An 18,950-nucleotide genomic window follows, 5' to 3' on the forward strand; every position below is an offset into this window, starting at 1 on the left:
GCTTCTGTGAACTTTGTTTAGTAAACACTCGAAGCTTAGATTTTTGCAGCTTCCCGCAAAATGTTTTAACTTCCGGGCTGTACCACGTTACACATCGAGGGGGTGAGCTGGCTGGCATACATTGAAATAACAAAAGAATACCTAAACCTTGAGCCTAAAATTTGAGTTTGGGTAAAACATTGCGCTACTATTGTGAAATGCTGTGGATGATATTTACTTAATGGACATTTACACTGAGGGAAAAAAACGTTCGTTCACAATCAGATGTACATGCAATCTGTCCTACGGAACGCGGAAAGGTTCAAACTTCCCAACAATTTTGAACAAAAGGAGTTGCTGCGAAAATCGGAAATGATACATTTAAAAGTCCCCAGAATAGTACTGAATAAACTAAACTATTTCACATTTAAATTATTTGCACAGTCCAAATAAAGTAATATCACAAGACCACAGGTTTTTGTAAATATTTTTAGTAAAACATTTCCAAAACAAAGATGACTCTTTTTCATGGTATCAAAACCATAAACATTCAAGATCATTTAATTGAGGTTGTAAACAAAATTAAGACATGTATTTTTTCACTCTTACATAACATCCATCTATCCATTTTCAGGGGTGCTGTGCCAGCTGACATAGGGTGATGGCCGGGTTACACCTTGGACATTTCACCAGTCCATCACAGGGTCACATAGAGACAAACAACCATTTAATCTCACACCTATGGTCAATGTGGAGTGTTCAATTGATCTAATCCCCATATTGCATGTTTTTGGACTGTGGGAGGAAACAGGAGAACCAGAAGGAAACCCACACACATTACATAACATGTGTGTAATCATTTTAGAAAACTCAACCAATGAACAAAATAACTTCAGTCAGAGTAGTGCCACAAAAATAAGACATAAAAACAAATCTGTGAAATAAGAAATTAAATATGAGCAATGCACATGTGTGCAGGGAGACACAAAAACCTTCTTGCTGTGAGGCAACAGAACCAACTGATAATGTTAAATGTACATTTTTCAAAATATATACAGAAATAAATAAAATAATGTAAAAATAAATTACAATGTTCACTGTTTATATGATCAGCCATTGTGTATTTATTTTATTTTGTACATTTATTTTCTTACTTCTTTCAAAGATTTCTTGTGCTAATAGCGATCCCCTGTCTTGTGTTCCTTCAACCTTCATAAATAATTAGAGAACTGATAAGTTAATAGCACATTACTCTTGTTTCCTTGCGTGATCTGTAGCACCTGAATACATTCGTTTGACCAGCCCTGGATATGGGTCATTGTGCTGGTTCCCAGGGTCAAAAGGACCAAAGCTTATTAATAAAAAGATTTAATGACCCAACGGAAACAAAAAAATCCACTCAACAAATACAACAAAACAATGACAATGAGTTGTTCAGTCATCACCTAGACTCACAGTGAACCAGTTACAGTATGTGGGTCAAGTGTTCCCTTTTCATCCTGTAAAAGTGTGTGCACGTGTGAATGAGGTTCTAAATGTGGTTCTTTACACAGAATGAATTCCTGAAATATGTGATGCTTCAAAGAAGAACTGTTTCCCTTTAAAATAATTCCTATTAGATTGTAAATTTAACATGTCAATCATTTTTAAGTCACTTTAAGTAAAGGTGTCTGCCAAATGACTTAAAGGTAGGGTGGAAGATCATTTTCTGGAGCATTTTTACTGTAAAAGTTAGCGTCACCAAAAAATAACAAAACTTAGCGATGCTGTGTGGTGATCGTGAATCCGTATTTGTTGTGAATTCCTGTCTGTCCTCTGGAGGCATAGCTGCAGAAAGGGGCTTGGACTTTTGAATTCTAAATGTAGCCTGCTCAAGCGTTTTTTTCCAGGATCTCCAACCCTATCTTTAATGTACTATAAATGTAAAATGCCCTGATAGCAGATAATAATGACAGAATTTGCTCTGTAAACATTCAGTAAAATAGCTTCATTTATTTTATAGCATAAAATCCTCAGAGGTTTTGTATTCCTTCTTGTGTTTGATTTTGTTCTAAATGCTCTGGAGTTCATTTAAGAACTACATGTTCCTCAGTGAGAGATCCTACCAGGTGGATGATGTCTGAGAGGACCTCTCCATTTCATTTACTGTGTGCTTGAGCTTGTCCTCTTGTTTTCATCTAAAAACAGATGAGGTGGAGCTCCTGTCCTCATGTCCTGCTCACCGCTGTCCTTCTACATGTTGATCCCAGCATACAGCTCCTCTATCTGGGATCTGAAGTGTTGTCGCAGTTCATTCCTCTTGGCCTTCAAAGTCGGTGTGAGAAGGCCGTTCTCAATTGAGAACATCTCAGTGTGGATGTAGATGGCTTTCACCTGAATCACACATCACACAAAAGGTAGTGTTAGAGAATAATCATCGTTCATGTAAAAAAAGGCGACAAAGTCTACAAACCTATATCATTTTGTACCTGCTCAAAGGACATGAGACCTCCTTCCTTTCCAAACTGCAGCATGCTCTCCAAGATGGCTGATTTAACATCCTGTGCACACAGGGGGAAAAAAACAAGAGATACCTCTTTCAATCAACACTACTCACAATATTTAGTAGATTCTATGCTTACATCACATATTTCATTAATTCATTAGCAATAGAACTGACAGAGTAGTACAGGTTGTCTGTATGTAGTCATTTTGTAAACTCATATAAGTTTGTTACTACGACAGCGTACCCCTCTTCGTGCACTAATCACGCATTCGCAGAAGACAGTGCCAGAGCTAATGCTAATGCTTGCTAAGAGAGTTACAGCAATGTTACGGCAGAAAAGGTGCCAACAACAAGTGTTGGTCGCAAATGAAAGACATGAACGTTTTGTGGGAAAGCTACTGCCAAGAAAAAAGTCGGATGCAGAGTGATCCAAGACCAGAGTGAACATCAGTGCTGTGTTTGAACAGTGACGACAACTGAAAGCCCAGAAAGGGCTGCAAAGTGATAACATGGTGGCTCTGTTTCTACTGGACCAGTAGGTTAACTTTCTGTCTTTGTGAACTTTTTAGAGTATTTGTTGTTTTCGGCATCACGTGCTGTTGTTCTGAATTAATTTTTGACTGATTATCAACATTATTAGATAAATAAAAGTGGATTATTAATACCCTTCTTTCATGATAGTCAACCTAGGATTTGTTTATTTGTTTGGATCCTCATTAGTTGTGCCCTAAAGCACTGCTACCCTTCCTGGGGTGTTTTATTTAATGTGTAAAGACAGTTAAATATGAGATGGGGGGAGTTCAGGTGCAAAGTGTACGTATGGCTCTGGCATGCATTAGCTAAATTGGTCAATAGTGATTTTTTTACTGCAGCAAAATCTGAACCAAGGTAATCTTTTTTTTAGACATGAAACCGCTATTTAGGACCCTTGTTGGGAATCTCTGTTGTATGTGAATAAATTGGGACTGGTTTACACTGATGTAGAATAGAATGAATGTATTACCAGTCTGCCACATAGCTCCTGGTAGCTGCCCTCCAATCCAAGAATCTTCTTGGTCCAGTCAGAGAGGAAGTCAGGGTCAGGGATCACCACAGCTACCAGACATGACTGGACATAAACACAGAAACATTCAAGCTAAATACAGAGGAGGTTTTTCACACCAACAGATCCTGAAGTTACACCAAAGGGAACAGAAACATTCACAAGAGCACAGGCTAAGCTTGGTCACTTTGACATGGTCATTTTAAGTTATTTAAGCGAAATATAAAATACAATAGGGTAAATTCAAATGGTGTTTTTCATTATACATTTCTTTACATTTAATAAATAAGTGCATAATGAGTGAAAATAAGGTGAAGTAATAACCCGCATGTAGAGGATACAGCGGTAGAAGATGGATGGAATAATGACCTATTATATGTAATATAATATGACCTCCAGAATGACTCAAAATAAACTACAATGGTTAGATTATGAAAATACTTAATTAATTACAGCTTAACAAGGGTGCAAATGCATAATGTGTGAATTGGGCTAGTAGCTGCTTCCTCCTGGATGTAACAATAACTTTTGTAATTTTATTTGCTATTGTGACAGAACAAAACACATGCTTTCCCTCTGTCTCTTCCTACTTTCCTTCACCATGAATAAAGGCTACAAACACTTGCCAGTGACAGTCAAAGTAGCTTCATCTGTGTGGTTCCGACAAAAACTACAGAATGCATGTTGGGTTTGGGTCTAACATGCACACAGTATCCTTGACCCACCTGCAGGCTGTCTCCATGTACAAAGACCTGTGCCACTGCATCACTCCTCACATAGATGGTCTCGATCTTCTCTGGAGCAATGTACTCCCCCTGTGCCAGCTTAAAGATGTGTTTCTTCCTGTCCACAATCTTCAGTGTCCCGTTCTGGTAAAACATTCATGTCCATATAATTAATGCCTCCACATAAAAAACAACAACTGACTGAAATACAATTATTTTATGAATCTAGCCAAATGTACAGCACTCTGCTCGACTTGAAAAAGTTTAACAAAGTGACATATACATGCAAGAATGAAGCTAAACTACATGAACCTACAGGAAGCCATTTTCCAATGTCTCCAGTGTGAAGCCATCCATCCGCATCAATGGTCTCTGCTGTCTTCTCTGGGTCCTTCAGGTAACCCTGGAATACGTTAGTACCCTTCACACACACCTAAAAACATCAGCACATAGACAGAGTTACAGAACACATATATGTATAAAGACAGTGGCTCTGTGATGGTGTTTTAGTCATTGTGTTTCACCTCTCCCTCTCCGTTCATGGCCAAATATTTCATCTCAGGCACATCCACTAGTTTAATTGAGTTACAAGGCAGAGGAGCTCCAACGTGACCTGGTCACATGACGTCAAGGTTACTTCTTGTACGGTGCAAATCCTCAATTTTAAAAGGTTACATCACAAGTCATGGTTTTAAAAAAACAAACCTGCACTCCAGTCCCCAGGCGTGGTCATTGTGCACCCAGAAGTACACTCTGTTTGTCCATAACCTTCATAAAACTGAGAGAGAGAAAAATCTAGGATCAATAATATTATAACTGCTGCTGCAAAAAAAAAATTATAGTAAAAAACAAAAATCCAACAGATGTTTATGTATGGTGAACTTTATGAGGATGATAAAATTACACAAGATTAAAGATCTGATGGCAGACTTTCTACATATTAGCTAAAGTGAGTGTGATGTGATCAACGACAGAACTCCAAACTAGAGCAGAACTTGATTTGAGTTCTGCACGATGGATTAGTGGTGGGCACTGTTGCCTCATGGCAAGAAGGTGCTGGATTTGATTCCCAGTCTGAGACCCTTCTGTGTGGAGTTTGCTTGTTCTCCCCGTGTCTGTGTGGGTTTATTCTGGGATCTCTGGTTTCTTCCCACCATCAAAACATGTATGAATGTTAGATACATGGTCAGGTTGGTCCGATGTGTGGCGAGGCGCTCAGTTAGAGTGGTTCTGATCAAACCTCCATCTGACCTCATAATTTCAGTTTGCAATTTTGGTTGTATATTGACAATAATGTTTTCCTTTAAAGAGGTCATATTATATCATATTTCACCTAGTTAAACTAGTTCCCTGGTGTCCTAATGAACATGTCTGTGATATGCATTGGTCAAAATACCATAAGGATGAAGCACCATAGCAGTTCAATCACCCTGCTAAAACAGCCCCGTTCAGAAAGCTCAATTTTGTAACATCTCTTTAGGTCCACCTTAAAAAAAAACGAAACTTAAGGGACAGGAAATGACATCAGCCACAGAGGCTACTGGGCGCTAACAGCAGTTAGCGTTTGGAAAAGTGATCATTTGCAGGCTCTAGCAGATACATATACGGCTTCATATATAACATGTATCCACTGGACAGATAAATCCTCTGAGGCTGGAGGTTTGTGTAGAACTCTGTGCTGCACTGTGGAGCCAAGAATAGAACTTTTTGCGGACTTCCGGTTTTCGGATACCGTTGTCCTCGCCAGCACTCTCGCGTGTTTTAAGGACAAAGCGGAGCTCTGCGAGACAACAATTCCAGGAATTTAGCGCATTGTGACGTCCCAATGAGTGCGGAAGTCAACATGGAAGTCGCATGTTTCATCTCCAGTACTTAGACTGAGGAGGACCACAAAAACATGAGTGAGTCATCTTTTTTCACACTTGCCGACTGACCTCCAGAGTCCCAAATATATGTGATATATGTGTGTGTGTGTGTGTGTGTGTGTGTGCATTACCTGACAACCTATTGCTGCTCTCAGGAAAGTGAGAACAGTTGGAGAGATGGGAGCAGCTCCAGTGATCATGACGCGAATCCGACCTCCAAGGCTGGCCTGTAGAGGGCAGCACACTGCATTAATACTAACACAAAAACAGTGAACCAATTTTACATAATTATAACATTGAGGTGAACAGGACTCCAAAACCACAGATTACTTCATAGAAATGTAAGAGAATGTAGCCAGAGACAGTAGATAGTAGGTAATTTTTCAGTCCATTCCTTTTGTAGATGTAACATTAAAGCAGGGACATAGCTAAGTTAGATAACCAGCTATATTTGACTCAAAGTGTTTTCTGTGCTCACCACAACAACTTGTATTATTATTGTTTACAATATTTTAAACATTCATTGTACAAAAAATGCATATGAACTTCGTAAATTCAATGTATTTTCATTCCCTGAATAACAAAAATAAATACATTCATAGACATGTAACACTGAGCAGAAGCATGGCAGGAGTTGTATCTGAGCTGGTTCTGTTTACCTGGACCTTCCTGAAGATGAGTTGATCCCAGATACTGTCCCTCCTTACGATGCCTTGCTTCAGCTGTGCCTCTTTCCTCCTGTAGGCAAAGCCCAGCAGCCAGCGCTTCAGAGGGGTGTTGGCCTGCCCATGGATCTACAAAAACAAACAGTATCAGCACCATCATCACATCGCTTTGTTCCTGGACAGAGGATGTCAGATGACCCCAGCATGTCTGGATTAAAATGTAAATATGAATATAAACTCTGCCCCAATGCTGGCTCCCATACTGTGGTTGTGCTCAGAGCCCACCTACCTTATCATACATTCTGTTCAGGATTCGGGGCACCACAGGAATCACAGTGGGTTTCAGTGTGTTCAGGTCATCCGTCAGACGACGAATATCTCCCTGGAAAAAGCCAATCTTGGCACCATGAACGAGCATCACTCCCTGTCATCAACAACGCAGAGAAACAGAGAGGTAAGAGTTCAGAGCTTATGATCACAGAGAAATCACAGCAATATGGATGAATCTTTCATAAAACACATACCTGTGCGACTCTCTCAAACATATGAGCCAAGGGCAGGAAGGACATATGGACATCACTGGTGCTAAATGGATAGTGAGTCTAAAACACATTCAAACACAGCACATGCACATATAAACATAGATACACGGGTAGACAGAAGAGAAGAGGAAATAGTTTATTACATATGGCAGGTAAGGAAAAAAAGCCAGAACAGCAACAGGAGAAGTGGAAGTGTTACACTCCATCTTTATTGGTGTTTCGAAGTCTCTCTCACCTCTGTCATTTTGATAAATGCTGAGGTGTTGGACACAATATTCCCATGTGTCAACATGGCTCCCTTTGGATTCCCTGAAAGTGCAAAAACACATATAAACCTTTAGAGCGAAAAACATAATATACATTTCATGCAGTATATATTAAATAGCAATGGTTCTGGGTGCAATTCTGTGAGTATCACCTGTTGTTCCACTGGTGAAGCAGATGACTGCCATGTCCTCAGGTTGTGGAGGCTGCAGAGATGGTGATGTCAGTGGTCAAACAGTGTAATATCAAAAAGATGGACTGGTCAGAGAGCAGTAAGAGGCCACTGTTTACAGAACTTACCACTGGCTGGTGACGGTTGGCCTTCCCAATGGCCTGTATAACAAGAGACGTTTAGATGGAATAAATGGCAAAGACAAACAAAAAACAAATATATAGCAAAACAATTTTTTCTTTTTTTTATATAAAAAAACTTGAAATAAATCACAAAATAATGCAAAGGAAACACAAATGCAAAAATATGGAAATAAAAAAAAATCAAGAATAAAATCAAGAAGAGGAAGGAAATTGTTGAATAAATAACATCAGCAACATCAGACAGGAATCAGAACACAATGAAAAGAGAGAGATTTAAATGAGGAATAAAAAAAGACACAGGTTGGGGACATAAATTGCCTGCTGACCTCCATCTCCTGCAGACTGAGGATGTGGATTCCAGCCTGGCGCCCCCTGTTGACCAGGGTTTGGAAGGTTTGGCTCAGGTCAGAACTCGGTGTATCCATCAGAACGATAGTTTTCACAGTGTGTTTCCAGTCCTCTGTACATTCCAGCACCAGGTTGACTTTATCTACCACGTCGCATATGATAGTGGAGATGGCAGCTGCAGGAACAGACAAACCCATGCAGACCAATCAGATCATCAGCTCTCTATAGTGTTTCCTCTAGATTTACAGCCTTCTTGAAATGTGTATTTCAGCTCAAGGTCATGTTGGTCCTTTCATTTTATTGTGTAAAAAAGTAAAGTAAGTCAAAGTAAAATGAGGCAAATGTATGTTTAGGTTTACCTTTGTCTATAATGTAGGAGATGGCTTCTGTTCCCAGTGTGTCGTATAGAGGGACTGACACCAGAGAGTAGGTGTAACATGCCAACTCAGCGATGGTCCACTATTACAACACATGCACACAAACAAATAACAATCACAGGATAAAAACGATTATAAAAATAGTGATATGATGAGAAAATATACATTTCAGTCGTGGAATATCCTTTCAGATTATAGCTACTGGTTCACTTAAATGACTTAAACATAATTTTGTTTGTTTATCTATAAATTTAAGTGTGTGTGTGTGTGTGTGTGTGTACCTCAGGTCTGTTCCGAGAGAAGATTCCAACATGGGGGTCCGTGGTCTTGGAGTGTCCTTTGTGAAGAAATGCTGAACCCAGATTCTCTGTTCGCTCCGTTACCTAACACACACACACACGCACGCACGCACGCACGCACGCACGCACGCACGCACGCACGCACGCACGCACGCACACACACACACACAATTAATATTTCACCAAGCTGAATTAATGTTTTACTCTAAGTCAACACATGATAATAGCATTTATCACCACCTTTGTTGACTCAACACTTTTCAAAGCGTGGCCTTCATTTTGTTACAATAAAGCCTCTTTTTAATCACTACAACGGAGAACTTATGTTCTTGGAATATAATGAAATATAATTGTTTTTATACTCAAAACACACAAATACACAGTAACACATATATTTTATTCCTATGTATTTCCCACAAAAACAATGTACACAGTGTACATCCCAACCAACACAAAGTTGCACAAACAGTGATCTACATACAAAACAGAACCCTTTTATGCTAATGCACTGATTGCAAATTGTAAACCTGTGTGACAGGTGTTTTCCCATGTGATGAGTCAGTTTGCATAGTAGGGAAATTAACTTTAGAATTTTGAATGACAGTGTGTTTCTTGTGAAAACAAGAGATTTTCTTCATGAAAATTGTGCCAAATGCAGAGAATTGTGTGTAGTGTTTTGAAAAAAGTGTGTTTTAGAACAGAAGATGAGTGTAAAGCAGGAATTGTGCTTGTAGTTTAGCAGAGTTGGTTCAGGGGGTTGGTGCATGAGTTACCTGATGTGGTCATTGTGTCTCTAGTACCAGTATTTGTGTGTAAACAATTGTGAAAAACTGTAAGATGGACCATTCCATTTTTCTTTAGACTCTGTCTTGTAAAAATGTGTGTGTAAAGTTATTAAAGTTCAGCCTGGTGTACATTTGTAGTTTTCACTTGTGTAAACTGATCCTCTGATGAGGAAAACAAGCTGAGTAGCAGTGCTCATGACAACATAACGGCAGTGGATGTGTAAATCTGATGCAATACCGCTTTAATCATTTTTCCGAACAAGAGGAAATCAACCTTGTCGAATATAAATGCAGCTAACAGAGGTGATTTATCAGTCACAGCTGTAGCTCTACTGTTCTCCAGCTGGAGGTGAGTCTTACCTCTCCATACGAGATCCATTCATACGGCTGTTTTGGTTTCCTGGAGCCCAGACAAGGACCATTATCTGGAGTATAAAAGGAAACACAGACGGCAATTATACAGAATGTTTTTAACACACCATCTTATCATATACATCGTATACACTTTATACCTCCCTTCCATGTGTTGGAAATACATATATGGCAAATTACATAAAAACAATAATTACTTTAATTATATAGCAGCTTTTAAATTACAAAGAACTTTCACAGACCACAGTCTGTCACGGCAGACAAAGAAATAGACATATATGGCAGAAGTACAATCTGTATCATATAGGTACGATGCTGCTATGTATGCAGTGATGACTGCTGACTGAAGAGCACACTGATCAGGTTTGAACAATTAGCAGAAAATATTATGCAGTTATCAGCTTTCAGCAAAAAAACAATCATCTTCCATGTTATGTGATATAGTATTGGCAAGCAGATGAAGGGTTAGCTAAGTTAGCATATAAAATGGTATGCATCGATTAATAACATGTTATTTGTGACTCACTGGAGACTCGGGCCCCCCGGAGAAAGGACTCGTACACTGTCCTGCCGTCCTCGTATACATGTGTCAAGTGACGGTCTCCGTTCTGAAGAAGTGATCTGTGTACAAACTCTCCACCCTGAACAAATGCAGGTCATGAAAGCATTAATCCTACATCACACTCTTTCTTAACATTTGCTGGGACATAACTAAGACCTAAATTCTACAAACTGTGCCTTATTTGCAACTAACACTTACCAGAGGGTACTATGTGTGCCCTTACTTACTAGTAATTTAAAGTACATAAAGTATCAATATTACCACCGTGTAAAAATACTGGTTACAGCCCAATCAGTTTCCACATATTTTACATTAATTTCAATCACCTGACAACTTAAAAAGGCAGAGGCACCTTTAACTCACCGGAAGTTCAACTGACTGCATGTGAAGGTCAAAGACTGAAGGGAGGGCCTTGGGTCGTGTTGCCAGGCAATAGGCTGTGGCTGCGGCAGCTGCCCCCACGCTAACGACAACAGGTATAGATACGCTCCTCAAGTACTGACCGACATCCTCCAGCTCTGGCAACCTCAGTCTGTGAAAGAACTCCTGACTCATCATGGTGCTAATCCAGAGGCAGAAATCCAGAGTGTATTTTCAAAGTGTGCTTGGGTGGAGTGGTGACGTTGTGAGTGTGTAAGGTGAAGAGGGGGCTGCAGGGTGTGTTTTATACAAATGAGTAGAGCCCTGAGGTGAGGTGGAGCTACAGTGGATGCCCTCAGGTGAAGGAGTGTATGCAGGGTCTGAGGGTCTGGAGTGAGGAAGAGAAGACAAGTCAAGCATTAGTTCAACAAATGGCTCTAACAGTGACCTATAAGGCTACATGCCTCTAGCAAAAGCCAACAGGCTGATGTTTACAGGTGATATTTAACAGGCATTTAGCCTATTGTTAGCTGCATTATAAAATGTGAAAATTATTAGTGCAATATTAACCAAGCCAAGTACTACCTGGAATGTTTGCTTAGCTGGTGGCAATAAATGAAAATCAGGTGATTAAACAACTGACCCAGTATTGACCATAAATCATTGTAAAGCAAACCTATAACTGGTTTTAATGTTGTATCAGATGAGTTCATACTGTATAACTAAACCTCAAACACAATAATTCACATTCAACACATTCAACACAGAGCTTCACTGATGAGCCACAACACGAATAACAGTTACTGGCGTTCATGTTTGTGGTTGATCTGTGTAACCAGATACATAGATACTGAGCAGAGATCTCTAACCCTTAGCTGCAAATGTCAGCCTCCTGACGCCTCATTCAGATATTTGAGTCTGGACCAAAGTGGACCAGTAAGGTCACTGTCCACATGCTACAGGCATGACGTTGGTGAGAAAAGAAATGCCCCAAATACTATAGCGTTTTTATTCAACTGCATTTCTCATTGTAATGATGGTAAATGGTCTGCATGAAGCCTATTACTTTTTACTCAACAGTTTTGCCATTCACAGACACATTCATACTGTGCTTTTTCTGTGTCTGTACCAATTTGAGGCTGAGTATATCGGCCAAGGAGACTCGATCGGATCGAACAATTCGATTTCCGATTAGTGGATGACCTGCTCTAAATACTGAGCCACAGCTGCCAACAAAATCTGGTTGAGACTAGAGGTAGACCAATTAATGGGGCAGAAATTCTACATTTTTTAATAATATAATAATAATAATAATAATTAGATGATACAATATTTGTATTGAACATATTGTACAGAACAGAAATAAAGTGACCAGTAGTATTGTTCAATAACTGGTTACTGAAGTAAATTTTCTTGTATTATTTGTTATCATAGAACAGTTATATCAAACATAAAGACAGGCATGTTCATACATTCAAACTTCCTTTCATTACTCGGTGACATGAGAACTTTCAACCACAAGACCTCAGGCACTTTTTTGTCTCACTGCTACTACACAGTAATAACAGGGGGCCTTGTCCACCTGTGGCTCATGTTGCAGTACAATTATGTCACACTCTATATCATATATTTAAACATACGCTCTCTTCACAGGTTTAGCAGGTTTGTGTGAAAGGTTCCCAAAAAAGGTTCCGTATGTGAGTGAGTTTTCAAGTGGAAGGGAACAAGGAAACTGGTGAGAGTTTGGAAACAGGGATCACAGGTCAAGATAACACTAATCAAACAAAAACAAAAGAAAACATCTTATGACTGAGGGGAGGGGGCACTCAGTTAGCTTTGGTGGGGGTTGATTAGATTGCATGATTCCACGGCTATGTAATGTTAATTTGGTGACCAGTGGTCGACTGGAGGCTGTAAACTGGCAGTTCACGGTTTTGAACTTTGAAGCTGCTATTCCCAAAATCTCAATTTGAGGAGATCAAGCCTTTGCCATGAGAGAACCCAACACCCAGTCTCTCTCTTTTGATATCAGACATATCGCCACCTTTGTTTAAATCACGTCAAAACTTTTTTTTGAATCAAATCATTTAGGAATATCTGATTTTGTTGATCCCATACTTGGGAAATTCCCTTCATATGTCACTTTTATATGGTCTTACTCTATGTATTTGAATTGGTCTTAATTCATTTTGGGTGTAGCCAACATACGTTCATTAGGTTTTGTTTTGTTTTACTACTGCATGTTAAGTGCTTTGTAATTACCTCACTTGATTTTGACTGTTAAGCACTTCTGTAACATTATTAAGAAATTTGAGGTTAACATCTGGTATACATACACAGTCAGGTGTGTATTCTATGTAACCACTTTCTACCATCTAACAACAGTCACTGAGATACTTTAAATAAATAAAATCACGAGCAGTAGTACAAAAAATAAACACGCTTTTCAGCAAGCTACACAGAGGGATGAGAGGGAAACTACGGCCTGTTCCACTTTTTATAAGCACTGCTGAATGTCTTCACCACTCACCTGTGACAGAGGACAGTGGCTCTCCTTTAGCAGCTAATCATCCAATAAGACGACCCAGGGAATACTTTGTTTACTGCAGCTACGGCAACTGCCACACACACTCTTAAGGGGGACGCACTGATATACTACTGGCAACACAACACTCCCACTGACTCTGCTACAAGGTGAGCTCAGCTAATCTACCAATCGAAGGTCACACCAGATCTGCAGAGGACTCTGATTGGCGTGTTGTGGCAGGACAGGCAGTCTGACTGCCTCAAAGTCCTGGTGCAAGCAATCAATGAACTTATCCATAGACAAGATCAATGACATGTTATGTAACTTTTGATACCTTTAAAACTGTACAACCACTGTATGTTAACACACCCTGTTTGCATAATCACACATTAGTATTGTTAGAGAGAACAAGAACCAAACCACTCAGCAGGTTAGATTATTTGTCTCTGCCCCCTCACCTTTCACCCACTGACCTGTGACCCCCCTGAGTCCTAACCCTTGTATGTGGTCAGCTGAGGTGATTAGACAGAGTGCCATAGAGGCTGATCAGTGGGAAACTGCAAAGATCGCAGGACACTGTCCTGTGGCGTCACTGGACTGGACCATGTCCTGTTTTATCTAGTTGATTTTTCACCTTCTTAAATGTGAATATTTTCTGGTGTCTTTGCTTTGTCATTTGAGACAATCATCATTCCATGGTTTGGGAAACGCTCGACATTTCATTTCAACATTCAACATGATGACTAATCGAGTCACAGAGAAAATCCCTAGTTTACACAACGAGTGGATTATTTTCTTTCTTCACTAATAAAATGTTTCCAGAACACAAAATGCCCGTAGCATAATCACACATCGCTATGTTTCAGTTTGAGCTCATTCTCTGAAAATGAATAAATGATCATGTCACACTATACAGATGTGTCTGTGTATCAAAGTGTACTATAAGAAAAAAAGAGTTAATCATAGCTCTACACACGCTGCTATAACTAGAAATAAGAGTTTAACCACTTGGCAAAAAAAAGTGTGTTGCAAGCTCCACAGTGTGACCTGTGGTGAGGAGTACATGCAAGTCTGGGAGGGAAGTGACTCTTGCAGTGTTCTGCAGACAGCAGTGACACTCGTGAGCTTTATTATTCAGCTGCAGGTTACAAATGAATCACTGCACTGACTGGTGTACACATATTTGAAATTCACTGAGAAACTTCAGTAGGTCAGAGAAAATCAGCGGCTGAGCAGACGGCCTTTTTGCAGTGACGTTGACATGATGTTCTAAATCATCTTAATCATCTCATCATAAGTCAGCACAGTTTCTCATAGACTTCCATTCAAACTGACTTTGTTTTGCAACCATTGCCACTCTCAACCCAGTTACAAGATCACTCAGTAGATAAATGACTACAGGTCGGTACAGTAGTAACTACAGTAGTAACTATGACTGATGACAACAATGAATCGATAATGAACTGTCAACCACTGAGAATCGTAAATAATATGTTCAACACTGCTTCAGTGAATAACTAAATAATGCTTCTGTGTATGTGAACTCATTGTTGTGAGCAAATGTTGACTGTAAGTCTGCGGTAATATTTGCAGATTAATTGCACATAATTTAAGTATTTTATATTGTAACCAAAATAAAACTATTCATTCAATCATTGTACCGTCTGACCTGCTGCAAAGGTCATATAAAGTCGAGTTAGCATTTAGCTTATTTGTAGCTATTCCAGGAGCACTGAACCGTTGTATTAGGATTAGATTTGGTTGATATGGTCTAAAAAAACAACAATATTTTGACTGATATTTTGATTGCAATATGATTCATAACTGGTATCGTTTTTGCAGCGTTAAGGTCATTTCCATGACAAATCTTATCAATATTATAAAGATGTGTAGCCCTTATTAGGATTATTGCAAAAGTATATGATACTGAAGGTGTTGTCTGTGTGTATGTTTAATTATGTTTTTCATGAAGTAGTGAGGTGCTCAAACTGCTGAGGGCTTCTCCATCTCCACCTAGTGCTTATCAAGGCTGAGGCCTGAGCATGAAACAACAGAAAGAGATAAAAAGGAGAGAGGGGGATCCTTTCATCACAGAAGGATGGTTTAATGGGCGTTAGCCATTCATTCAGAGACAAGTAACCTTTCACCTAAAAAACCTGCATGTCGACAAACATTAAAGAATCTTTAACAAGTTGTCACAAGTGTGTGTTAACCTGACTGAAGACTGCTGAGTTAATGTTTTATCTTCAACACACACACACACACACACACACACACACACATTCTTGTACTTGCTGCATACTGAGGACCCAAAGTGCTGACAAAGTGAGGACCAGCATTTCCACACAAATATAAATCAACACAATTACAAATATCTACTTCATGAATGACATCTATAAAGAACTACTGGGTGCAGTACCATAAAATGTCTGCAGGTGGAGCCCCAGAGCAAAAAGGTCTGGAAAACTTTATTTATTTTTTAAATTATACTGTCATACTATACTGTCGTCCAAAATGTGAAAAAATCTTTGACAAAAAATCTTTGGTCCAAAATTTGACAAAAACGTCATACTATACTATGTTGTCCACAATTTGACAGAAAAGTTATACTATACTATGTCATCCAAAAGTTGAAAAAAAAATTACCAAAAATTTTTGGTCCATAATTTGACAAAACCATCATACTATACTGTCGTCCAAAATTTGAAAACATCTTTGACAAACAATCTTTGGTCCAAAATTTGACAAAAACGTCATACTACACTACAGTGGTTCTACCTTTATGAGTCGCGACCCCCAATTTAACATGCACGGCTGTCCATGACCCCCACGCCCCACCACACACACACACCGGTGTGAACGCACAATGGGTATGATGACTAAAGCACTGTCCGCGGTGCTGAAACAACGCCCGATCAATACACCGTTGGCTACGTCGCATTTACAAATCAGACAAGCACTTATGATCACACTTCATCTATTAGTATTTATTTAGAAACACTTTTGGATTTTTTGAAAAACATACAGCAGCATCGAGAGGGTAACTTTTCACGTGAGTAATAGACCGACAATTGTCGCTACATCCAATTGTATTGCTGATAGTTGAGCCGGTTAAAATGTAAACAAATAACGCAAACTCTATTTTTCTTTTTAATGAAATAAAATGATAACTAGGGATGGGAATTACACTGCATTTTGAGAGTTGATTGTCGAGGTCCACGTGTCAAAAACATTTTTTTTATTTTTTTTGCGTGGGTGGAAACTATTCTACACTGTACTAATTCATTTTAAACTAAAAATCATCAAAGCAGCGCTAATAAAAATGAGGGGCAAAAAAAAGGAAAAACTCTCCGCTGGCACAGATGTGTCTTCAGACGGCTCAGGTTTTTGAACCTGCGCTCGTTAGGTGTCCACCAAAGTGAAGGATCTTGACTGGGTGAGATGCCGTCTTCATTTGTGTAGTGCTTGTGTTGTGCCCCTCACCCCCGTCCTAAACATAAGGGGGGTAGGGTAGGGTTAAGTGCGCATGCTGGGAAAGCAGTCTGTAAAGTGCAGTCAGGTGGTGAAAAGCTGGTGTATCCAGTGTACTTTTTCAGCCCAACCGCTCATCGTCATTCTAACGTCTCATCGGACGCTACATTAATTTTGATAAAAAAAATATATATAAAAAATAAAAAACAAAAAAATTTGTCCAAAAGTTGACAGAAAATGTATACTATACTGTCATCCAAAAGTTGAAAAAAAAAATTTGACCACAAATTTTTGGTCCAAAACTTGACAAAAACGTCATACTATACTGTCGTCCAAAATTATTATATTTTTTTTTTTGACAAATTGAGTATAGCATGTTATAGCAACCTAAGGAAGTGATTTCAACTAAAACAAAGTGAGGACCGGCCAAAATGTCCTCACTCCATAAAAATGACCTCACTTTGTTGGTTAAAAACCCTCACTGGTCCTCAGTGTACAAGTACAAGAACACACACACACACACACACGAAATGATCTTGCCTGTTTATGGACATAAGTCACTGCAGCCACAGATCTTCAGTAAAACCATTAAAACACCAACAGACTGATCAAGCGTCAATGACAAACTCCTCTAGGACAAAAAACACACTAGGAGACGAGAAACGAGCCGGGGGCCATTTTCCAATCATCAACAACAACAACACGACCCCGGGTAACACTGAACTAACTCATATCAGTGAAGCGTGTTCAGTGTGCGGTGGGACCAAAGACAAGAGGGCAAATACATCATGAACACGCCATTTTACTTCAATTACAATTCATTGACTGTGTTTTTGTTTATCTTTATTTTAAAAGTACGCATGATTAAGATATGTTTTGTCCCGCGTGCGCCTGTTTTTGAATTAAGAAGACAAAGATAAACTTCCAGACTAGACCACCATCATTCCGCGTTGTTCTACATGTATACGTTGATATTTTTGTATAAATATCTTTAAAACACACGTTATTAACGTGTAACTCACCCACCTGTTCGGCGCGCGCTGTTGTTGTCCCCGGCTTCTCGTTGCTGACCACGCGCAGCGTTTGAAATGAATTACAACTTCCGGATTAAAAGTTTCAAAATAAAAGCAACAATATTTACACACCTTTGACACACACTATTCAACAGTCGTTTCAAGATAAGCGCGTTAAAAAAATCAATTTTATATTTACATTAAGTTTTGAATGTAAAACAATTATAACTGTGATATTGAAGAGTTTTCATGCAGTGATAAATCATGGCTCCTTCATATAAGATGTTTTGATGAAGTACATATTTTCAATAACTTATACTTCTCATATGTATATGTTTATATTTATATCTCCTTCTCCCAAAAAATCTTCCGTTTATATATTAGTTCATTTGTATTAGAGCGAGAAAAGTCCATGTTTGTGTGCACAAACTTGGCCAATAAAGTTGATTCTGATCAGGCAGGCTTGTTTTGGTTTTATAAATCCTCTCGTGATATAATGAAAAGTTTGACACTCTTAACACAGTAGGGTTTTTGCAAGGACCCATACCATTCCCCTGTACAGGGGTTGGGAACCCATTATAAATTGTGAGGTCCTGGACTGACTAGATGGGAAAGATGCAAGCTCCCTTGTGACACTTCAAAATAAATCACTGTACAGCATATTCATGGTCACAGGTGGGATATTAACAACTTTCCCCATTCGCAAGGATCCCAATAATGGAAATTCACCAAGATAATTATTGTGAGAGCTTTCTATCAGAATGCAAGGTGTATATTAAGCAAAACTACATTGCTACAAAATACAAAAGGAGTAATGAAGGCATGAGACAACCAAACCAGAGTGAGCCATTGTGTATTCACTGTATTTCATAGAACATGTTATCATAACAAAGGAACAATAAATTAAAACTGAAAACAATCTTCAAATATAGAACAAACAGTGCATGATGTAAC

The 18,950-nt window shown here is 39.0% G+C and overlaps 1 protein-coding gene across 2 annotated transcripts; it reads right to left on the reverse strand.

Moving 5' to 3' along the window:
• Positions 1 to 556: 556 nt before the first annotated feature.
• Positions 557 to 18,037, reverse strand: LOC310941097 (long-chain-fatty-acid--CoA ligase 1-like). Of its 2 annotated transcripts, XM_083906184.1 has the most exons (21): positions 18,010 to 18,037; positions 10,989 to 11,373; positions 10,590 to 10,704; positions 10,052 to 10,116; positions 8,889 to 8,990; positions 8,590 to 8,689; positions 8,209 to 8,405; positions 7,868 to 7,900; positions 7,722 to 7,773; positions 7,539 to 7,612; positions 7,286 to 7,363; positions 7,051 to 7,185; positions 6,756 to 6,890; positions 6,228 to 6,323; positions 4,937 to 5,009; positions 4,756 to 4,844; positions 4,548 to 4,664; positions 4,232 to 4,375; positions 3,468 to 3,572; positions 2,448 to 2,519; positions 557 to 2,352 (listed from the first exon to the last, which is right to left on the reverse strand). In XM_083906184.1, the coding sequence occupies exons 2-21, from the start codon at positions 11,181 to 11,183 to the stop codon at positions 2,212 to 2,214; spliced, it is 2,118 nt and encodes a 705-aa protein (XP_083762310.1). In that variant the 5' UTR covers positions 11,184 to 11,373; positions 18,010 to 18,037; the 3' UTR covers positions 557 to 2,211. The 2 variants fall into 2 exon arrangements, with proteins under 2 accessions (XP_083762310.1, XP_083762311.1); XM_083906185.1 differs by lacking the exon at positions 18,010 to 18,037 and having other exon boundaries at positions 10,989 to 11,454.
• Positions 18,038 to 18,950: the final 913 nt, after the last annotated feature.

The sequence above is a fragment of the Microchirus variegatus genome (genome assembly GCF_963457635.1).
Source record: "Microchirus variegatus genome assembly, chromosome: 19".
Lineage (NCBI taxonomy): Eukaryota > Metazoa > Chordata > Actinopteri > Pleuronectiformes > Soleidae > Microchirus > Microchirus variegatus.